Source organism: Trichoderma ghanense (genome assembly GCF_004382785.1).
Source record: "Trichoderma ghanense strain CCMA-1212 chromosome Unknown scaffold_7, whole genome shotgun sequence".
Lineage (NCBI taxonomy): Eukaryota > Fungi > Ascomycota > Sordariomycetes > Hypocreales > Hypocreaceae > Trichoderma > Trichoderma ghanense.
The window spans coordinates 237139-250896 of record NW_027395670.1 but is presented as its reverse complement, the minus strand read 5'-3'; the positions used below and the strand labels follow the sequence as shown (position 1 = coordinate 250896).

Here is a 13758-nt window from a genome sequence, read left to right as displayed (position 1 = left end):
TTGCACGGGGCATGGTTGGACAGGGCAATTATAGCAACTGACAGGGGCTAAACTGAAGGTACCCCGTTGAGGCACTTCTACAGTACTTCAACCGCTACCCTGCAATGCGGATGCTGGGTTCGGATGCGGATGAAATAATGAAACGACTCTTCAAACCCGGTTGAAAGTGCGGATGCTCAACACAAAAAAATACAAAAAGAAACATAGTAACACATAGGTAGTAATCGAGACGGGGGTGATGAGACTCGAAAGATTCAAGGTTCATAGAAGCACCTGCTTTCGTCTCTGCTTACCTCAGGCAACCAGTGTTAGTGAACCGACTGGACTTTGGACTCTCTCACCGTGGCGCAACCACAAAAAAAAACTCTCGCCAATCTCAAGCTGTCACTGCTCACCACCAGCACAAAACGCCGACCGACTGCCGGCCTTCGGTTCAACCGTCGGACAGCCAAAGACACAAAGTCAGCACGGCAATCAACCACAGTTGCTCCGCATCTTGACCAACACCAACGGCGGCAGTCGATAAGCTTCTCACATCGAGGCTCACGGACAAACTTTGTAGACATCGTTGACTCAGTCCGCCATCCTCTACACAGACATCACTTACTCCAATCTCATACTCCTCATCCCCGTCTACATCACACTTCACCACTCCACTCTCACAGAACCTCACATGGCGGGCCCAGAAGTCGCCAGCCGGCCTTGCCTGCGCTGCAAAAACCCAGATGCGCCCTATCAACTGCGCAATGTCGCAGCATGCCAGTACGCACACAACTCACTCACACCCATCGAGTCCCATGACACTCACACGCTACCAGGGACTGCTTCATAGACTACGTCGACTCCAAGGCCGTCAAAAGACTCACCGTCCTCCAGCGCGAGACAAGAACGTCCTCACGCCCGGAGCCCCGGCGCTACGTCGCCGGCCTCTCCTTCGGCCCCTCGTCCACAGTCCTCACCCAGATCCTGGACAAACAAGCCCGATACCACGCCTCGAGAAAGGGATCCTCCCCCTTTGAGCCCCTCGTCATCCACATCGACACAGATCTCTCCCACCACAACACCACCACCCCTGCGCAGAAGCTCCTCGCAAAGTACCGCGAGAGATTCCCCAACGTCTCCTTCGAATGCGTCCATCTGAGCAAGGTCTTCAGCCTCAAGACGATTGACTGGACGACCCTGCCGGCCATTACTGCCCCCGCCGCCGAGGGCGAGAACGACACGGAACGGCTGCGGCGCTTCTTCGCCTCGCTGCCGTCGGTGACTTCGCGCGCGGACTGTCTCCGGCTGTTTGTCCGACATCTTCTGCTGAGCGTGGCCATGGAGAGGTCTTATTCCGCGCTGCTGTTCGGCCATAGCACGACTGCGCTGGCGAGCCTGACGTTGTCCGAGGTTGCCAATGGGAGGGGCTTTGCTGTGCCCTGGCAGATCAACGACGGACCGTTTACCGTGTGCACATACGGGGGCGCGGACGAGACTGATGTGGGTGGACAAGGCCGAGACGACGCCAAGGTCCAGTTTCCTATATACTATCCTCTGCGAGAGATTCTCAAGGCCGAAGTCATGACGTATCTGAGCACCACGCCGTCGGTCCAGGAGCTGGTCCCTTCTGATAACGCGCCGTCGAGCGTCGTCTCCCACAAGGACCAAAGCATCGAAGAGGTCATGGCGCGGTACTTTGAGGGCGTGGAGGGCCCTTACTCGGGCATTGTGACGAATGTCGTCCGCACCGCGGGGAAGCTGGACCGGCTGGTGACGTCTCGGTATTGTCGCCTATGCGGCATCACGCTGGACGACGAGGGCGATTCGACCTGGGCTGGCGAGTTGGGGGACGATCCTGCGGAGGGGGGTGTGAGTTCTGACGAGGGGAAGCTGTGTTATGGATGCAAGCGCTCACTGGGAGGATAGAACAAGGACAAGCCAAATAAAAAGTGAAAAAAGAAGAAGAAGACAAAAGGAGAAGAAGAAAATCACATTTCAGGGGCGTCCGGTGCGCCCAGGTCTATTCGTGAAGACTACCAACTCCAAGTGCAGAAACACCATGCCGCCATGAGCTTTTTTTCCCAATCCCCCGTTGCCTTGTGCCCCCCTTTTTCTTTTCCTCTTTCCCAAGTATAGGAGAGAAAAGACCCTGAAAGACTCCCGTGATCTATAAAACCGGAGCTCTGCCGCTCCCGAAAAGATGTGCAGCATACGAAGCGTATCCCAACAAAGATGAAGTATACAAGTATGCGTGATGAAAAAAAAAAATGAACAGTATAAACAATAAGCCCTGCGTTTAGACGGCAGGGCTGGCGAAATCGGGGGTTAACAACACAAGACCCCAAACTTTTTTTTCTCACAGTCTCGTTTCGTCTGTCTTTTCTTGAAATTCTTTCTCTCTTTCTTTCTTTATTTCTTCGACATGGCCGTGCCTCGACAGTTAAAGGCGCTCCTCCTCGTAGCCCAGCATGGGCAGGATGCGGCTCTCGACCCTGCGGACGAGCTTGGCCGTCTGCTCGGCCAGGGAGAGGGTGAGGATGGTGTGCGGCAGGATGCGGGCGAGGTGGGGGATGAAGCCCTTGTAGATGGCGAAGATGCCCTCGGTGCGGATCGTCTTGCCGGCGCAGTCGAGGATGCCGCTGTAGAGGTTGCCGTGCTGGTTGTAGAGGCGGGACATGATTGTGTCTGCGTTTGGCGTGTCAGCTATGGATCTCCCCTGGACATGCGGAATTGCGCAAAGCAGGAGAATGTGAAGGGGAAGATGAGGACTCACCGGGAGGGTGCATGACGCAGCAGACGACGAAGCCGCTGACGGAGGAGCTGGCCAGGTGCAGCGCGGGCCCTTCCTCCATGCCGGCGTGCTTGACCAGCTGCCTCTTGGCGAGAAAGTACGTCGGCAGCTGGACGGAGCTCCCGCAGCCCGTCCGGACCATGGCGGCCGTGATGCCGCGGTACAAGCCCGTGAAGCCCTCGCCGCGGTAAATCTGCCTCAGCCCGTCCCAGGCATTGCGGTAGTTGTGCTGCGTGCCGACGGGCCGCACGGGGGAATAGCTCTGCAGGCGCGTCTTGACGAGGAAGAAGGGGCTCCCGGCGGCGGCGCCGAGGATGCCGGAGGAGGCGCCGCAGAAGACGTTGATGGCGAGGTTCTGCCTGGCCTCGTCGCCCAGGAACAGGCGGGCGGTGGCCTTGCGCATGGGCTCGTAGAAGCCGAGGCGGCACCCGTTGAGCAGGACCTGGTAGATGTAAGCGGCTCCCAGCCCGCGGTAGATGCCGCGGATGCCCTCGTTCTTGACGATGACGCTGATGCCGTGGATGGGGCCGCGGTAGTACTGCGGCTGGGCGCCCTTTGTCTGGAGCTCGCCTTGGAGCTGCTGCCGGATCTTGAGGACTTCGGCGGGGTGGGTGACTGTTACGGCGCCGCAGGCTGCGAGGGCGCCGGCGGCGAAGCCGCTGTTGGAGCGGGATTCGTGTTAGCTGGAGGAATAAAGGGGGAGGGGGAAGAGGGGCTGAATGGGATCAAAAATGCTCTGTCGTACCCGATTGTGGTGGACATGGGCGGCGCAGCTGCTTGGGTTTCACGCCCGTTCGCGCAGTTTCAGTGTGGCTGCGAGGAGGTTGCGGGAACTGGCGAAAGGCTGCGATTGCCTGTGGGTTACGCGGATGCGGCAGAGGACAAGATCAATTACAAATAGCAAAGGGGAAAAAAAAAGGCAAAAGAGAACAAGTACGAAGTAAGAAAGTAGAAGAGGAACAGAGACGTAAGACGAGAGAGAGGCTGAGAATGTCGGATCGCCGTCTGCAAGGGAAAGCCGCCGATTCTGGGGGATTTTGCTCCAAGTGCGCGCGCGCAACCCGATGACGGCGGCCCGGCTAGCAATGGCTGCCAGCGCCAGCCCTTTTTTTTTTTTTGGAGAGGGTCCGGATTGCCGCGCTGAAATGGATTGTGGAGAAGCGAATCGGTTGCGAGCTGTTGTGATGAGGCGGAGATGGATTAGGGAAAGGCGGTTGGAGGTGATGGAGAGAAGAGGGTCCCCGGAGGCCGAAGAACGGAGAGTGGGAAGTTGTTGAGCTTTTTTGGTGGTGCTTTGGTGGACGGAGCAATGTTGGTAGGGGGGGGGGGGGGGGGGGGAAAAAATGGGGGTTTTTTTTTTTTTTTTTTTTTTTTTTTTTTTTTTTTAATACTAGCTGGTTGGATGGAATTGATACGGGTAATAAGCTGACGGTGTTGATCTTACTGCCTGTTTATCCGTTGCTTTGCTGCATCGACTAATACGGATGGTTTGACGGCGGGATGATGGAATGGGAGGCGATTAAGACGCTGTGGCTTGGGCGTAGTTTACTTGGATTACTCAGCCTCGTTCTCTGTTAGATTGGGGAAAAAGGCTTGCTTGTTTTACACTTGAAGAGGCTTCTTTTGGCTCTTGATCTTGTTCCTGACCCCGTGGGACGGTGGTTGTACAAGTCCAATGGATGGAATACAGCGCCGCATTCCCTGTATGAACTGATGCCGTAACGCGGCCGACTGCGAGAGCCATCAGTCTTTCCTTTAGGTATAGCACCTGCTTTACGATGAATTCTTATCTCGATTGGATCGGATGCCAGAGGGCTTCCCCCCGTCTTCTCATCTGACGGGCAATTTGCCCGTGAAATCCATTTATAGACAAAGTTCACAGAAATCAGTATCAATTTGAAGCAGCTGCATCCGATTCGGAACCATGTCCCTTGTGCACCCCGCCAAATATCACTCAGAATCGTAAAAGTCGTGGGGTTTCGATCCGGAGGCGTGTATCTTTTGCCCCGGGACTGAAGCATACAAACTACTAACCTACCCAGGTACTCTAAGTTTGCGCCGATGAAAGCCGCTGCTAAGGGAGTTGGAGTGCGGGTGCGGGTGCGGGTGCGGATTATCGGTTAAGGGGCAAACATACGAAATACAAACAGATTTCGCATTGCAAACAAGATTATTGGACAGCGGTGTTCTGGTCAGGACCTCCGTACGGGGTAACTGGTCTTGCGGGGGTGGGAGAGCTGAGATGTTGAAGCATGGTTGGTAGATGGACGGGTGTCGGTGGCTGTGAGTGAGAGATGGTTCCCGAGTGCCGCGTGGGAAACGAACTGCGGGACGTTTGAAATAGAAACTGTTATGCTTGAATTTCAGGATAAGCGGTTGTTTGCTGCCCATTTGATTGTTCAGATGGCCACGTCTTTATGGATGGTAAGGGCAAAGCATAGATGGGGTGGGATGCCCACTCACTCATTGCTCACTTACACGGGCCTTGGACTCTTTGATGCCTCGACATATACAGAGGCAAAAACCCGATCCACCCTTTTTCTATTTCAACCCATCCATCCGAGTAACAAACAAGTTCATAGATAAAAGAACATAGATTAGACCCCCCCCCTAAAAGGGCACCCTCGGCGCAACAGCCCTCCAAAAACCACACCTCTCCCCCCGTCCCCCTTCCCACGTCCTCCCATCCGCCAGCCGAAACGAATTCACAATGCCCTCCCCCCCGCGCACGTAATAGCTCAGCTCCTCCGTCACAGTCACCAGCTCGACCTCGCCGCCCGTAGTGTTGAGGTTCAAAAACGTCTGGTTCTGCGCGCTGAACGCCGGCCACGCCATGTCCCCAGGGCGACTCCCGTCAATGGGCACCGTGGCATTCGCCTCGCCCGCTTTGGCATCGCTCACGGAAATGACAGGGTTCTGCTCGAGTATAAATTGCCCCCAGATCCTGCGAAAGGTGTGCTGGAAGCCGCGGTTCGGAGGGCCATCATCCGAAAGGGCAAAGTACGCGCCGAGATCCGCGCCGTGATACGCCGGGTCGAGCGAGTACTGGTATTTCCACGCGCGGCGGCCGGAGCCAGGCGTGCTGAAGGCCTCGGCGAGCCACTGCGAGGGGCAGTGAAAGGTGGATTCGGCGGCGAGGTTAAAGGCCGTCTGCTGGATGCCCGTGGCCATGCCCGAGACGGAGTTGGCCGTGGGGCCGGCGTCGCCGAGGGTGTCGAAGCGGGTGCCGCTGTTGCCGGGCTGGGCGGCGGCCGTGTCGTAGATGCGGTCGAGGGCGGAGATGTCGGACCTTGTCAGATGGGGGAGGGTGGAGGAGAGGAAGGCGTCGAAGGAGGGCTTGGTGGTGATGTTGGGGTTGGTCAGGGGGACGCCCTCGTCGGCATTGGTCTGGAGTGTGTTAGCATACAAAGAGAGGACTTGGGAGAGAATAGGGGAGAGGCTTAGTTGTACCCCGATCAAGAGGTGCTTGCCGCTGACTTTGCCGCAGCCAAGCTGTGCCGAGGGGCGGTGCTGGATCAAGTCGTGGTCGATGACGGGCAGCCAGGCGAAGCTGCCAAAGTAGCCCCCGGACGTCGAGACGAGGCCGCTGGCGTTTTGCAGGGTGACGGTGTCGGCGGCGACGAGGCAGTCGAATACGCTCGAGTGGTTGCTCAAGGATGAATGCTTCCCGCAGCCTGCTGCTTCGGCAAAGACATGGTAGTGGGCGGCGGGAACCTCGTGGTCGAAGGGGTAGATGGGGGGCACGTATGTGCTCGCCAAGATGATCTAAACGGCGTCAGTCTCCCAGCCCTAGCCCAGCATAAGGTAGGACAGCAGCAGGGGAACCAAGAGCAACATACGCCGCTGAACAGGCCTTCTTCCCTCCCGCCATACGCCAGCGCCTGATACATGGCCGATGCCGCACCGGACGACTCTCCGCCAACCGTGACGCGCCCAGGATCGCCGCCGAAGCTCGCGATGTGCTTCTGCACCCACTGCAGGGCAAAGCGCTGGTCCAGGAGCCCCGCGTTGAGCCTGCCGTGCCGCCGAACGTCGGGGGAGGCCAGCTGGCCGAATGCGCCGAGGCGGTACTGGATCTCGACGGTGATGAAGGAGTTGCTGTTTGTGCTCATGAGGGCGCTGGGGTCGTATGCGGCGCCGAAGACGGAGTAGCCGCCGCCGTCTGCGTTCATACATATATTAGATTCAAGATACTTTGATGCGATGATGACGAGGAGAGGGAACTTGCGAATCCAGACGAAGACGGGCAGGTTCTCAGCCTGAGGCGGCGCGTAGACGTTGAGATAGAGACAGTCTTCGTCGCCGAGGGCTGAGTTGAAGCCGTAGACTGAAGGCACGCCGTAGGCTCCCGACTGGGGACACCAGGGCGGTTGAGCCGTGGCCGGGACGAGGCGGCTCGGGGTCGCGGCTTGGGGGGGTTCCTGGGGGGCTTGCCATCGCAGGTGTCCGACTGGCGGAGCGGCGTATCGGATGCTGTGGTTGTGTGAGTGAGCCTTGTATCTTGTTATGGAGAAAGAAGGATGATGAGTGTACCTTTTCCATATGTTTAGGTTGAGGGTGGCGTTGTAGAGGCCTTCGTAGACGGCATATCCCAGGTCGATGCGAGGGCCGGGGGCGGGTGATACGAGGGCTTGGTGTGTGGTTGTGGCGAAGAGGAGGAGGATGAAGCTGATGATGCGTATCATCGTGGTGATTGTCGCTGGTTTGGAGGTGAGTGTTGGAGAGAACAAGTAAGACGATGCATCAAGTTTGCAACTTCATGAAAGAGAGGAAAAGAAGCAGAGAGAGGAAGAAGGAGTAGGAATTTCATGAGATATCGGAGACGCGTTCATCTCGCCAACTGGCAGACCTGTCGGTTCACTCGCGCCAGGTCGATCATTGTCGATGGCACACGGCCAACAGACGTGCATGTGCGGGATCGGATATACGAGACGACGCTCCGGTCGTCTGTTGAATGACAAAGCCAGTGGCTAATAAATCCTCCAGGATTCATGTCGGAATTAAGACGAGGAGGTGGAATCGCTGAACGAAAATAGGGATGGTTCATGAGCGGTGATGGAGGCTGGATGATCTGCTGCTGACTTTGTCATTGTATGTGTTTGCGGCGCGACGCAGATTCAAGATGCGGGTGAGAATCCCTGGTGGACAAGGGAGTTGCTGCTTGCCGTTGAAGAGCGGAGTTTGAGACCGTCAGTTGATCTGGATTTGTTGCGATATTTCATTGTCTGTTTCAAGGCAGAGATAACTGGTTGATTCAGGGTAGGAGATGATGGGTTGACTGCGCGTGATGGAGTTGCTGACGCTTGAGAGGATGATTGACGTGTCATGCGAGACATGTGATAGGAGACTGAGACTGTTGATTTCCTTCAAGTCGCATCCATTGTCTCGGCCAGTGAACAGCTGAGCTGAGTCAAGAGGCCAATAACATGATGCACATCCCACAGCTGTACATTGTAGACAGTTGAAACGAAAGAGACAAAGTCAAGACAGCCCCGTTCAGCATATGCATGCAGACGCGTTCCGACAACGTCCATGGCTGTATCAGTACTGCCCCCCGAGAATGGTGGTGGTGTTGATGAATCGTTCAGTTGTCTCTACCTGCATGTACGTGTAGGTAGTTGTATGCGGGCTGCCCTCCTTTGGGTGCCGTCTTACATGCATGGATGCCCAGACCCTTGCTTCTGGCTGAAGAATGGCGTAATACGACGCAGCCTTTACAATGATCTGGACAATGGCGCATAGAGGCTGCTTCCTGGATCTCTACTTCGCAACTGGTAGATGGAAAACTTAATCCATTGTTTGAAAGGTGGTATTTCAAGACACCTTAGGCATTGGTTGAATAGGGGATGTAGACGGAAATGCGGGCCATGCCCGTGCAAAGATACCATAATACTAGGTGTATATCATGCATATACGAGTGAATGCGGCGAGGTGAGGCGGGGATGATGAAGGAATTTGAAACTCTTCTCTATCGCTTCCATTCTTCCTTCTGAAGCCCCTCGCATCGGGTCGAGGCTGGATGTGCATGTAGCCTTAGATCGTGTCCTCGTCCCCGTCTTTCCACATTCTTCCACCTCCTCTTTCGCTCTGCACCGTAGAGCCTCGTCGACAAAGATGCTACCATGTTGGCTCTTGCACATTGGTCCTTCATTCGTTGGATTCCCAGGACTGATCATCCAGTGACGTCCAGGTGGGCAGCACCAGATGCATGAGGAGCCAAAGAGGGTCCCCCCTTTCTGCATGCTCGACCCCAACAGGCGATTCGATGGATGCTGCCTTGTATCTGTACTCCGTACAGCAGCGGAATTCAACGGTCGAGTGGTGGCTGGTCTTTGATTGATCCGTGGATGTGGATGGAGGCTGGCATGCTACATGTATCCAAGAGAGCACTGCATGTAAGCCGTCGAATCAATTCCCACGAGATTGATGCCTTGCCTTAGACTGCATGTGGCCCATGGGTGGTTCATCACCCATCATATTCTTCCCCTCCTTCTTATCTACCCTCTTTGTCGCTCTCCCTTGGCCTTCCCGATCTCTTGGTTCTGAATCTGTACAGAATGCTGGTGATGTGCGCTTGGCTGCTGGCGAGCGATGAAACATCGTCAGTGACGCATTGCGGCTTCAGCCGGGGGCTGGCGCCGTTGCTGCGATTGACTGTCGACGATTCGATTCTCGTCTTTTCGAATGACGGGGATACAGTTTACCTGACGACGCAAGGTATATAATCTTCGAAACATATACGCACGCATATATATATAGCGATACATGACACGGCTGCAGAGCAACCTGGCCCGTTCTGCTGCGGTTTTACCCAACCGCCATATCTTTCTCAGATGATGTCAAGTCGGAGAAACCCACAGCGGAGAAAGAAACACAAATATACTCACACAAAATGGCTACCAACTCGACCTTGAGTGCCGACTACCTGGCCGAGTCCAAGACGCAGCTTGTCACCGCCATGTACGCCGTGCCCATTGCTCTCGAGACGTTGAGCACGTCGTGGAGGCTGTGGGCGGCGGCGACGGCGCAGTCGGGGTTTGCGTATGCCGACTATCTGATGCTCTTTGCGACGGTATGTCCTGTCGAGAAAGGGGGAGGGTTGGCCGAGACAGCAAGAGATCATGGATGCTGATGGGTTTGAAGCTCGTTGCCGTTGCCGAGTGTGTCACTGGGCTGGTATATGGTAATGTCAAGGTGCTACGATATATTCTCGCTCGGAAAGATATTGACTGCATGTCTCAAAGGGCCCCCGTTTGGGCTTGGCCGCCATATAGAAGCCATCCCCAGGCACAGCGTGCAAATGTTTCTCAAGGCAAGTCTCGCACTAACCCCCCTGATGATGAAGGAAAGACTTACACCAACCAGGGCGACTACATCTTCAGCCACTTCTACGACATCGCCATCGCCTCCACCAAGCTCTCCATCCTGGCCCTCTACCACCGCATCTTCGTCACCCGCCCGTTCCGCCTCGCCGTCGTCGCCACCGCCTGCTTCGTCTGCGCCTGGCTCGTCGTCATGGAGGTCGTCCTGGGCTTCGGCTGCCGGCCCATCCAGGCCTGGTGGGACGAGACCCGGGGAACTTGCATCGACAAGGAGGCCTTTACGTACTTCACCAACGTGACAAATATGGCGACGGATCTGTGGATCTTCATGATGCCGATCCCGGTCATTCTGGGCCTGCAGGCGGCCAAGGAGAAGAGGCTGATCTTGTGCTTCATGTTTGGCGTTGGGCTGGCGACGTGTGCGATTAGTGCGGCGAGGCTGACGTTTGTGTTTGGCGTTGCGTCTGCTGATTTCACGTGTAAGTGATGACTTTCTCACGACGATGCCCTTCTCTCTCGGGAGCTGTCAAGACTAACAGGCAGTTCAGGGGACGAGGCTTCTTTCGGCATCCTCTCCGCCTGGGAGCCCTGCGGCGCCATCCTCTGCGCCAACCTCCCCCCTATATACCGGCACCTCGTCGCCATCCGGGACACGCTCCGTGCCGGCGTCCGCTCCGTGGTCTCGCACACGCATTCGCACCCTCGCAGCGCCGCCTCGGAGGCCAACAACGGCTCCGACCGGAGAGGTGGGTACAGGGGCAGCCTGCAGCACCACGACTGGGCCAAGCTGAGCCGCAGCGGCGGGCTGACGGGCGAGACGAGCAGGACGGTGACGGAGGTGTGCGCGCAAAAGGGGCCGGAGGTGGCGGCCGAGCTGGAGGAGCTCAAGGGGGGCGGCATCTTGGTGGAGAGGGCGTTTACGCAGCATAGTGCGCAGGAGAGGGATTTGGAGGGTGGTGAGGCCTTGGAGAGGAATGGAGATGAAGATGGTGGGGGAAGATGAAATGGGAATTTCCGTGTTTTGCTCGGGGTGGCGTATGAGTGACTTGTATCTCTGTAAGTGAAGTTGTGATTGTGTGTGAGTTGACTTGTACGGGATGCTCAGCCTTGGTGTTGATGCGATGCTTGGCGCAGCCAGCTACACAACGAGCTGCAACAAGGTCAATTGCAGATAGATCCATGTTGAATTGAGCTTCAGTATCACATACACAGAATTAGAATTCTTTCTTAGAATTAGTTCCTTTATATATTACATTGACAATATATGCGGTGTACATGTATGCTTGATATTGTCAACCTGCTCCCTCCGGGCACGTGCTTTGGCGTCTGCAGCGACCACGCCGAAAAAAAAAAAAAGCGTGACGTCGTTGCTCCAGCTCAAAACACCAACAGCAGTTCCGCACCCTCCCTCCAACAACCTCCTCCCAACCATCTTCTCCCCTCTGCCACCGCTCCATCCGCCGCGATTGAGACTCGAAACTTGCGCAACGACATCAATCCAGCTCCAAGATCAACCAGATAAGCTACAGTAGCTTCGACAGACCAGAGGGAGCCTCTGCAGCGCTGCCAACGGCCTCTGGGGCCTGATCAGAACAAAGTCGCATCCTCCCGGTCCAGCTTGAAGCGATTGGACTCGGCGACGACGCAGCAGCACAATGTCCTCCACGCCCATGGACCTCGATCCTCCCGCCGGCTCAAACGGCTCTCCCTCCCTCAACATCTCGCGGAACCTGGCCGCCAGCGCGCCCGTGTCGAACCTCAGCGACGTCGTCTCCAGCTTTCGCCCAACAAAGGTCCGTGTCTTCGTCACTGCGTCTATGTGCCGTCAATTGGAAACCCGAACTGACTCCTTCTCACAGCTGCTGCGCAGAGACGACATCAAAGAAGGCCGGCCGCAGCCTCGCGTTCTTTCCATCGACTACGATGACGACGGCGAGCTGCTCATGACGTCTGCCAGCGACGAGACGATCCAGATCTACAACGTCCGGGAGGGCCGCCACGACAAGAGCCTGCTGAGCAAAAAGTACGGCGTCAAGCTGGCCAAGTTCACACATACCCGATCCAGCATAATATACGCCAGCACCAAGCAGAACCGTAATTGCGCCCTTGACCCTCTCCCTTGGACCGCCTGCTCAAACTAAACCTCTTCCCCATATAGACGCCATCCGATACCTGGCCACCCACGACAACTCCTTCATCCGCTACTTTGAGGGCCACGACGCCGCCGTCACCGGCCTCGCCGTCCACCCCGGCAGCGACAACTTCATCTCCTGCTCCCAAGACAACACCGTCCGCCTCTGGGACACGCAGACGAAGCACTGGCAGGGCCAGCTCTTCCTCCGCTCGCCCTATCTCGCCGCCTACGACCCCTCGGGCACCGTCTTCGCCGTCGCCTGTCCCAGCAGCGGCTCCGTCCTCATGTACGACGTCCGAAACTACGACAAGGCGCCCTTCACCACCATCGACATTGTGGAGCAGTGCCGCAGCGTCGACTCCCAGTGTCTCCTCAAGGGCTGGACCAAGCTCGAGTTCTCAAACGACGGCAAGACCATCCTGGTCGGCACAAAGGGCCGCGGACACTTCCTCCTCGACGCCTTCCAGGGCAACCTGAAAGCCTACCTGCGCCGGCCCGCCGGAGGAACGCGGCGCCTTGCCGCGGGCGAGAGTCTCCCTGCCAACGGCGCCGCCCCGTCGCCCACCGATCCCGGCGCGTTCGAGAGCAGCGGCGAGTGCTGCTTCGCGCCTGATGGGCGCTTCGTGCTCAGCGGCGGCGCCAAGCAGGACGTGCTGGTGTGGGACACGCTCAAGCAGCCGTCCGAGAGCAAGGTGCTGGACCCGACGTGGACGCTGCCGGATAAGAGAGAGGCGGCGGTCCTGGCGTTTAACCCGCGCTTCAACTTTTTCGCGACGGCCGATCAGGACTTGGTCCTCTGGCTGCCGGATCCTCATGCATAGAATGCGAGTCTCGGTGGTTTAGGGAGGCGTGTGTGATCTGTGTTGTATCCGTCCTCTTTGATGGATGAGGGAAGAGGGAAAGGAGAGGTTATGTAGATACCCGGCGTCATGTGAGCTTGACGATTTACTGCTCGTTTCAGATGTATATACTTTATAGATGTGGCGGCGTCGTCAACTGAGGGAGTACGTCTGTCCTCCACAAGCAATCCCATTGACAGACTTGATGAGATTCTGCCTGTACACTTCGAACTCGATGCCTTGTTTTTCTAGCACGTCCTGTTCCTCATTCATTGCTTTTGGGGCCATTCATAGTTCACGTTGGAAAGGTAATGCGCGAAACATAATCGCTTGCTCTCTGTCTTTGCCGGAAGAAAGTGAATCTCGGCCTCTGGATGGCTCTCTCAACTGCGGCATCGGTATGAGGTAGAATGTCTCGGTCGTCCACATGTAGCCGTACTATGCGGCGAATCTCTGCTGACACCAGCTTGTCGAATACGGCTATGAGAGTGCTGCCACAAAACTGCCTGGTGTACCTCACACAAAGAAAGGGAGAAGAAGACGCGCCGCTTTCAAAGGGGGGAAGCCGGCGGAGACAATCAAAGACAGAGAAGAGTCCAGAGGACGATGGTCCTTGATATCACACAGACTCCGTCGACCACCTCGCGCTGGCTGGCGACGTCTTGAGCAAGTGCCTGCCTTCAGCTACTT

General features: G+C 56.6%; 4 protein-coding genes across 4 annotated transcripts; 2 read left to right on the top strand and 2 right to left on the bottom strand.

The window, feature by feature from the left end:
• Window positions 1-673: 673 nt before the first annotated feature.
• Window positions 674-1908, top strand: CCMA1212_006221 (Cytoplasmic tRNA 2-thiolation protein 2; the record flags this gene model as incomplete). Its single annotated transcript, XM_073703455.1, has 2 exons — window positions 674-762; window positions 819-1908. The coding sequence occupies 2 exons, from the start codon at window positions 674-676 to the stop codon at window positions 1906-1908; spliced, it is 1179 nt and encodes a 392-aa protein (XP_073558018.1).
• A 514-nt stretch (window positions 1909-2422) lies between these two features.
• On the bottom strand, window positions 2423-3431 carry CCMA1212_006220 (Mitochondrial oxaloacetate transport protein; the record flags this gene model as incomplete). The annotated part of the gene is made up of 2 exons (XM_073703454.1): window positions 2423-2667; window positions 2756-3431. Coding segments are annotated over 2 exons (921 nt in total), but the record flags the coding sequence as incomplete, so codon positions are not given.
• A 1952-nt stretch (window positions 3432-5383) lies between these two features.
• On the bottom strand, window positions 5384-7458 carry CCMA1212_006219 (putative secreted lipase; the record flags this gene model as incomplete). The annotated part of the gene is made up of 4 exons (XM_073703453.1): window positions 5384-6160; window positions 6224-6538; window positions 6613-7246; window positions 7307-7458. The coding sequence occupies 4 exons, from the start codon at window positions 7456-7458 to the stop codon at window positions 5384-5386; spliced, it is 1878 nt and encodes a 625-aa protein (XP_073557959.1).
• Window positions 7459-9554: 2096 nt separating this feature from the next.
• CCMA1212_006218 (WD repeat-containing protein 82) lies at window positions 9555-13050 on the top strand (the record flags this gene model as incomplete). Its single annotated transcript, XM_073703452.1, has 7 exons — window positions 9555-9845; window positions 9917-10574; window positions 10644-11084; window positions 11637-11706; window positions 11747-11888; window positions 11955-12189; window positions 12254-13050. Coding segments are annotated over 7 exons (2634 nt in total), but the record flags the coding sequence as incomplete, so codon positions are not given.
• Between the last annotated feature and the right edge of the window lie 708 nt (window positions 13051-13758).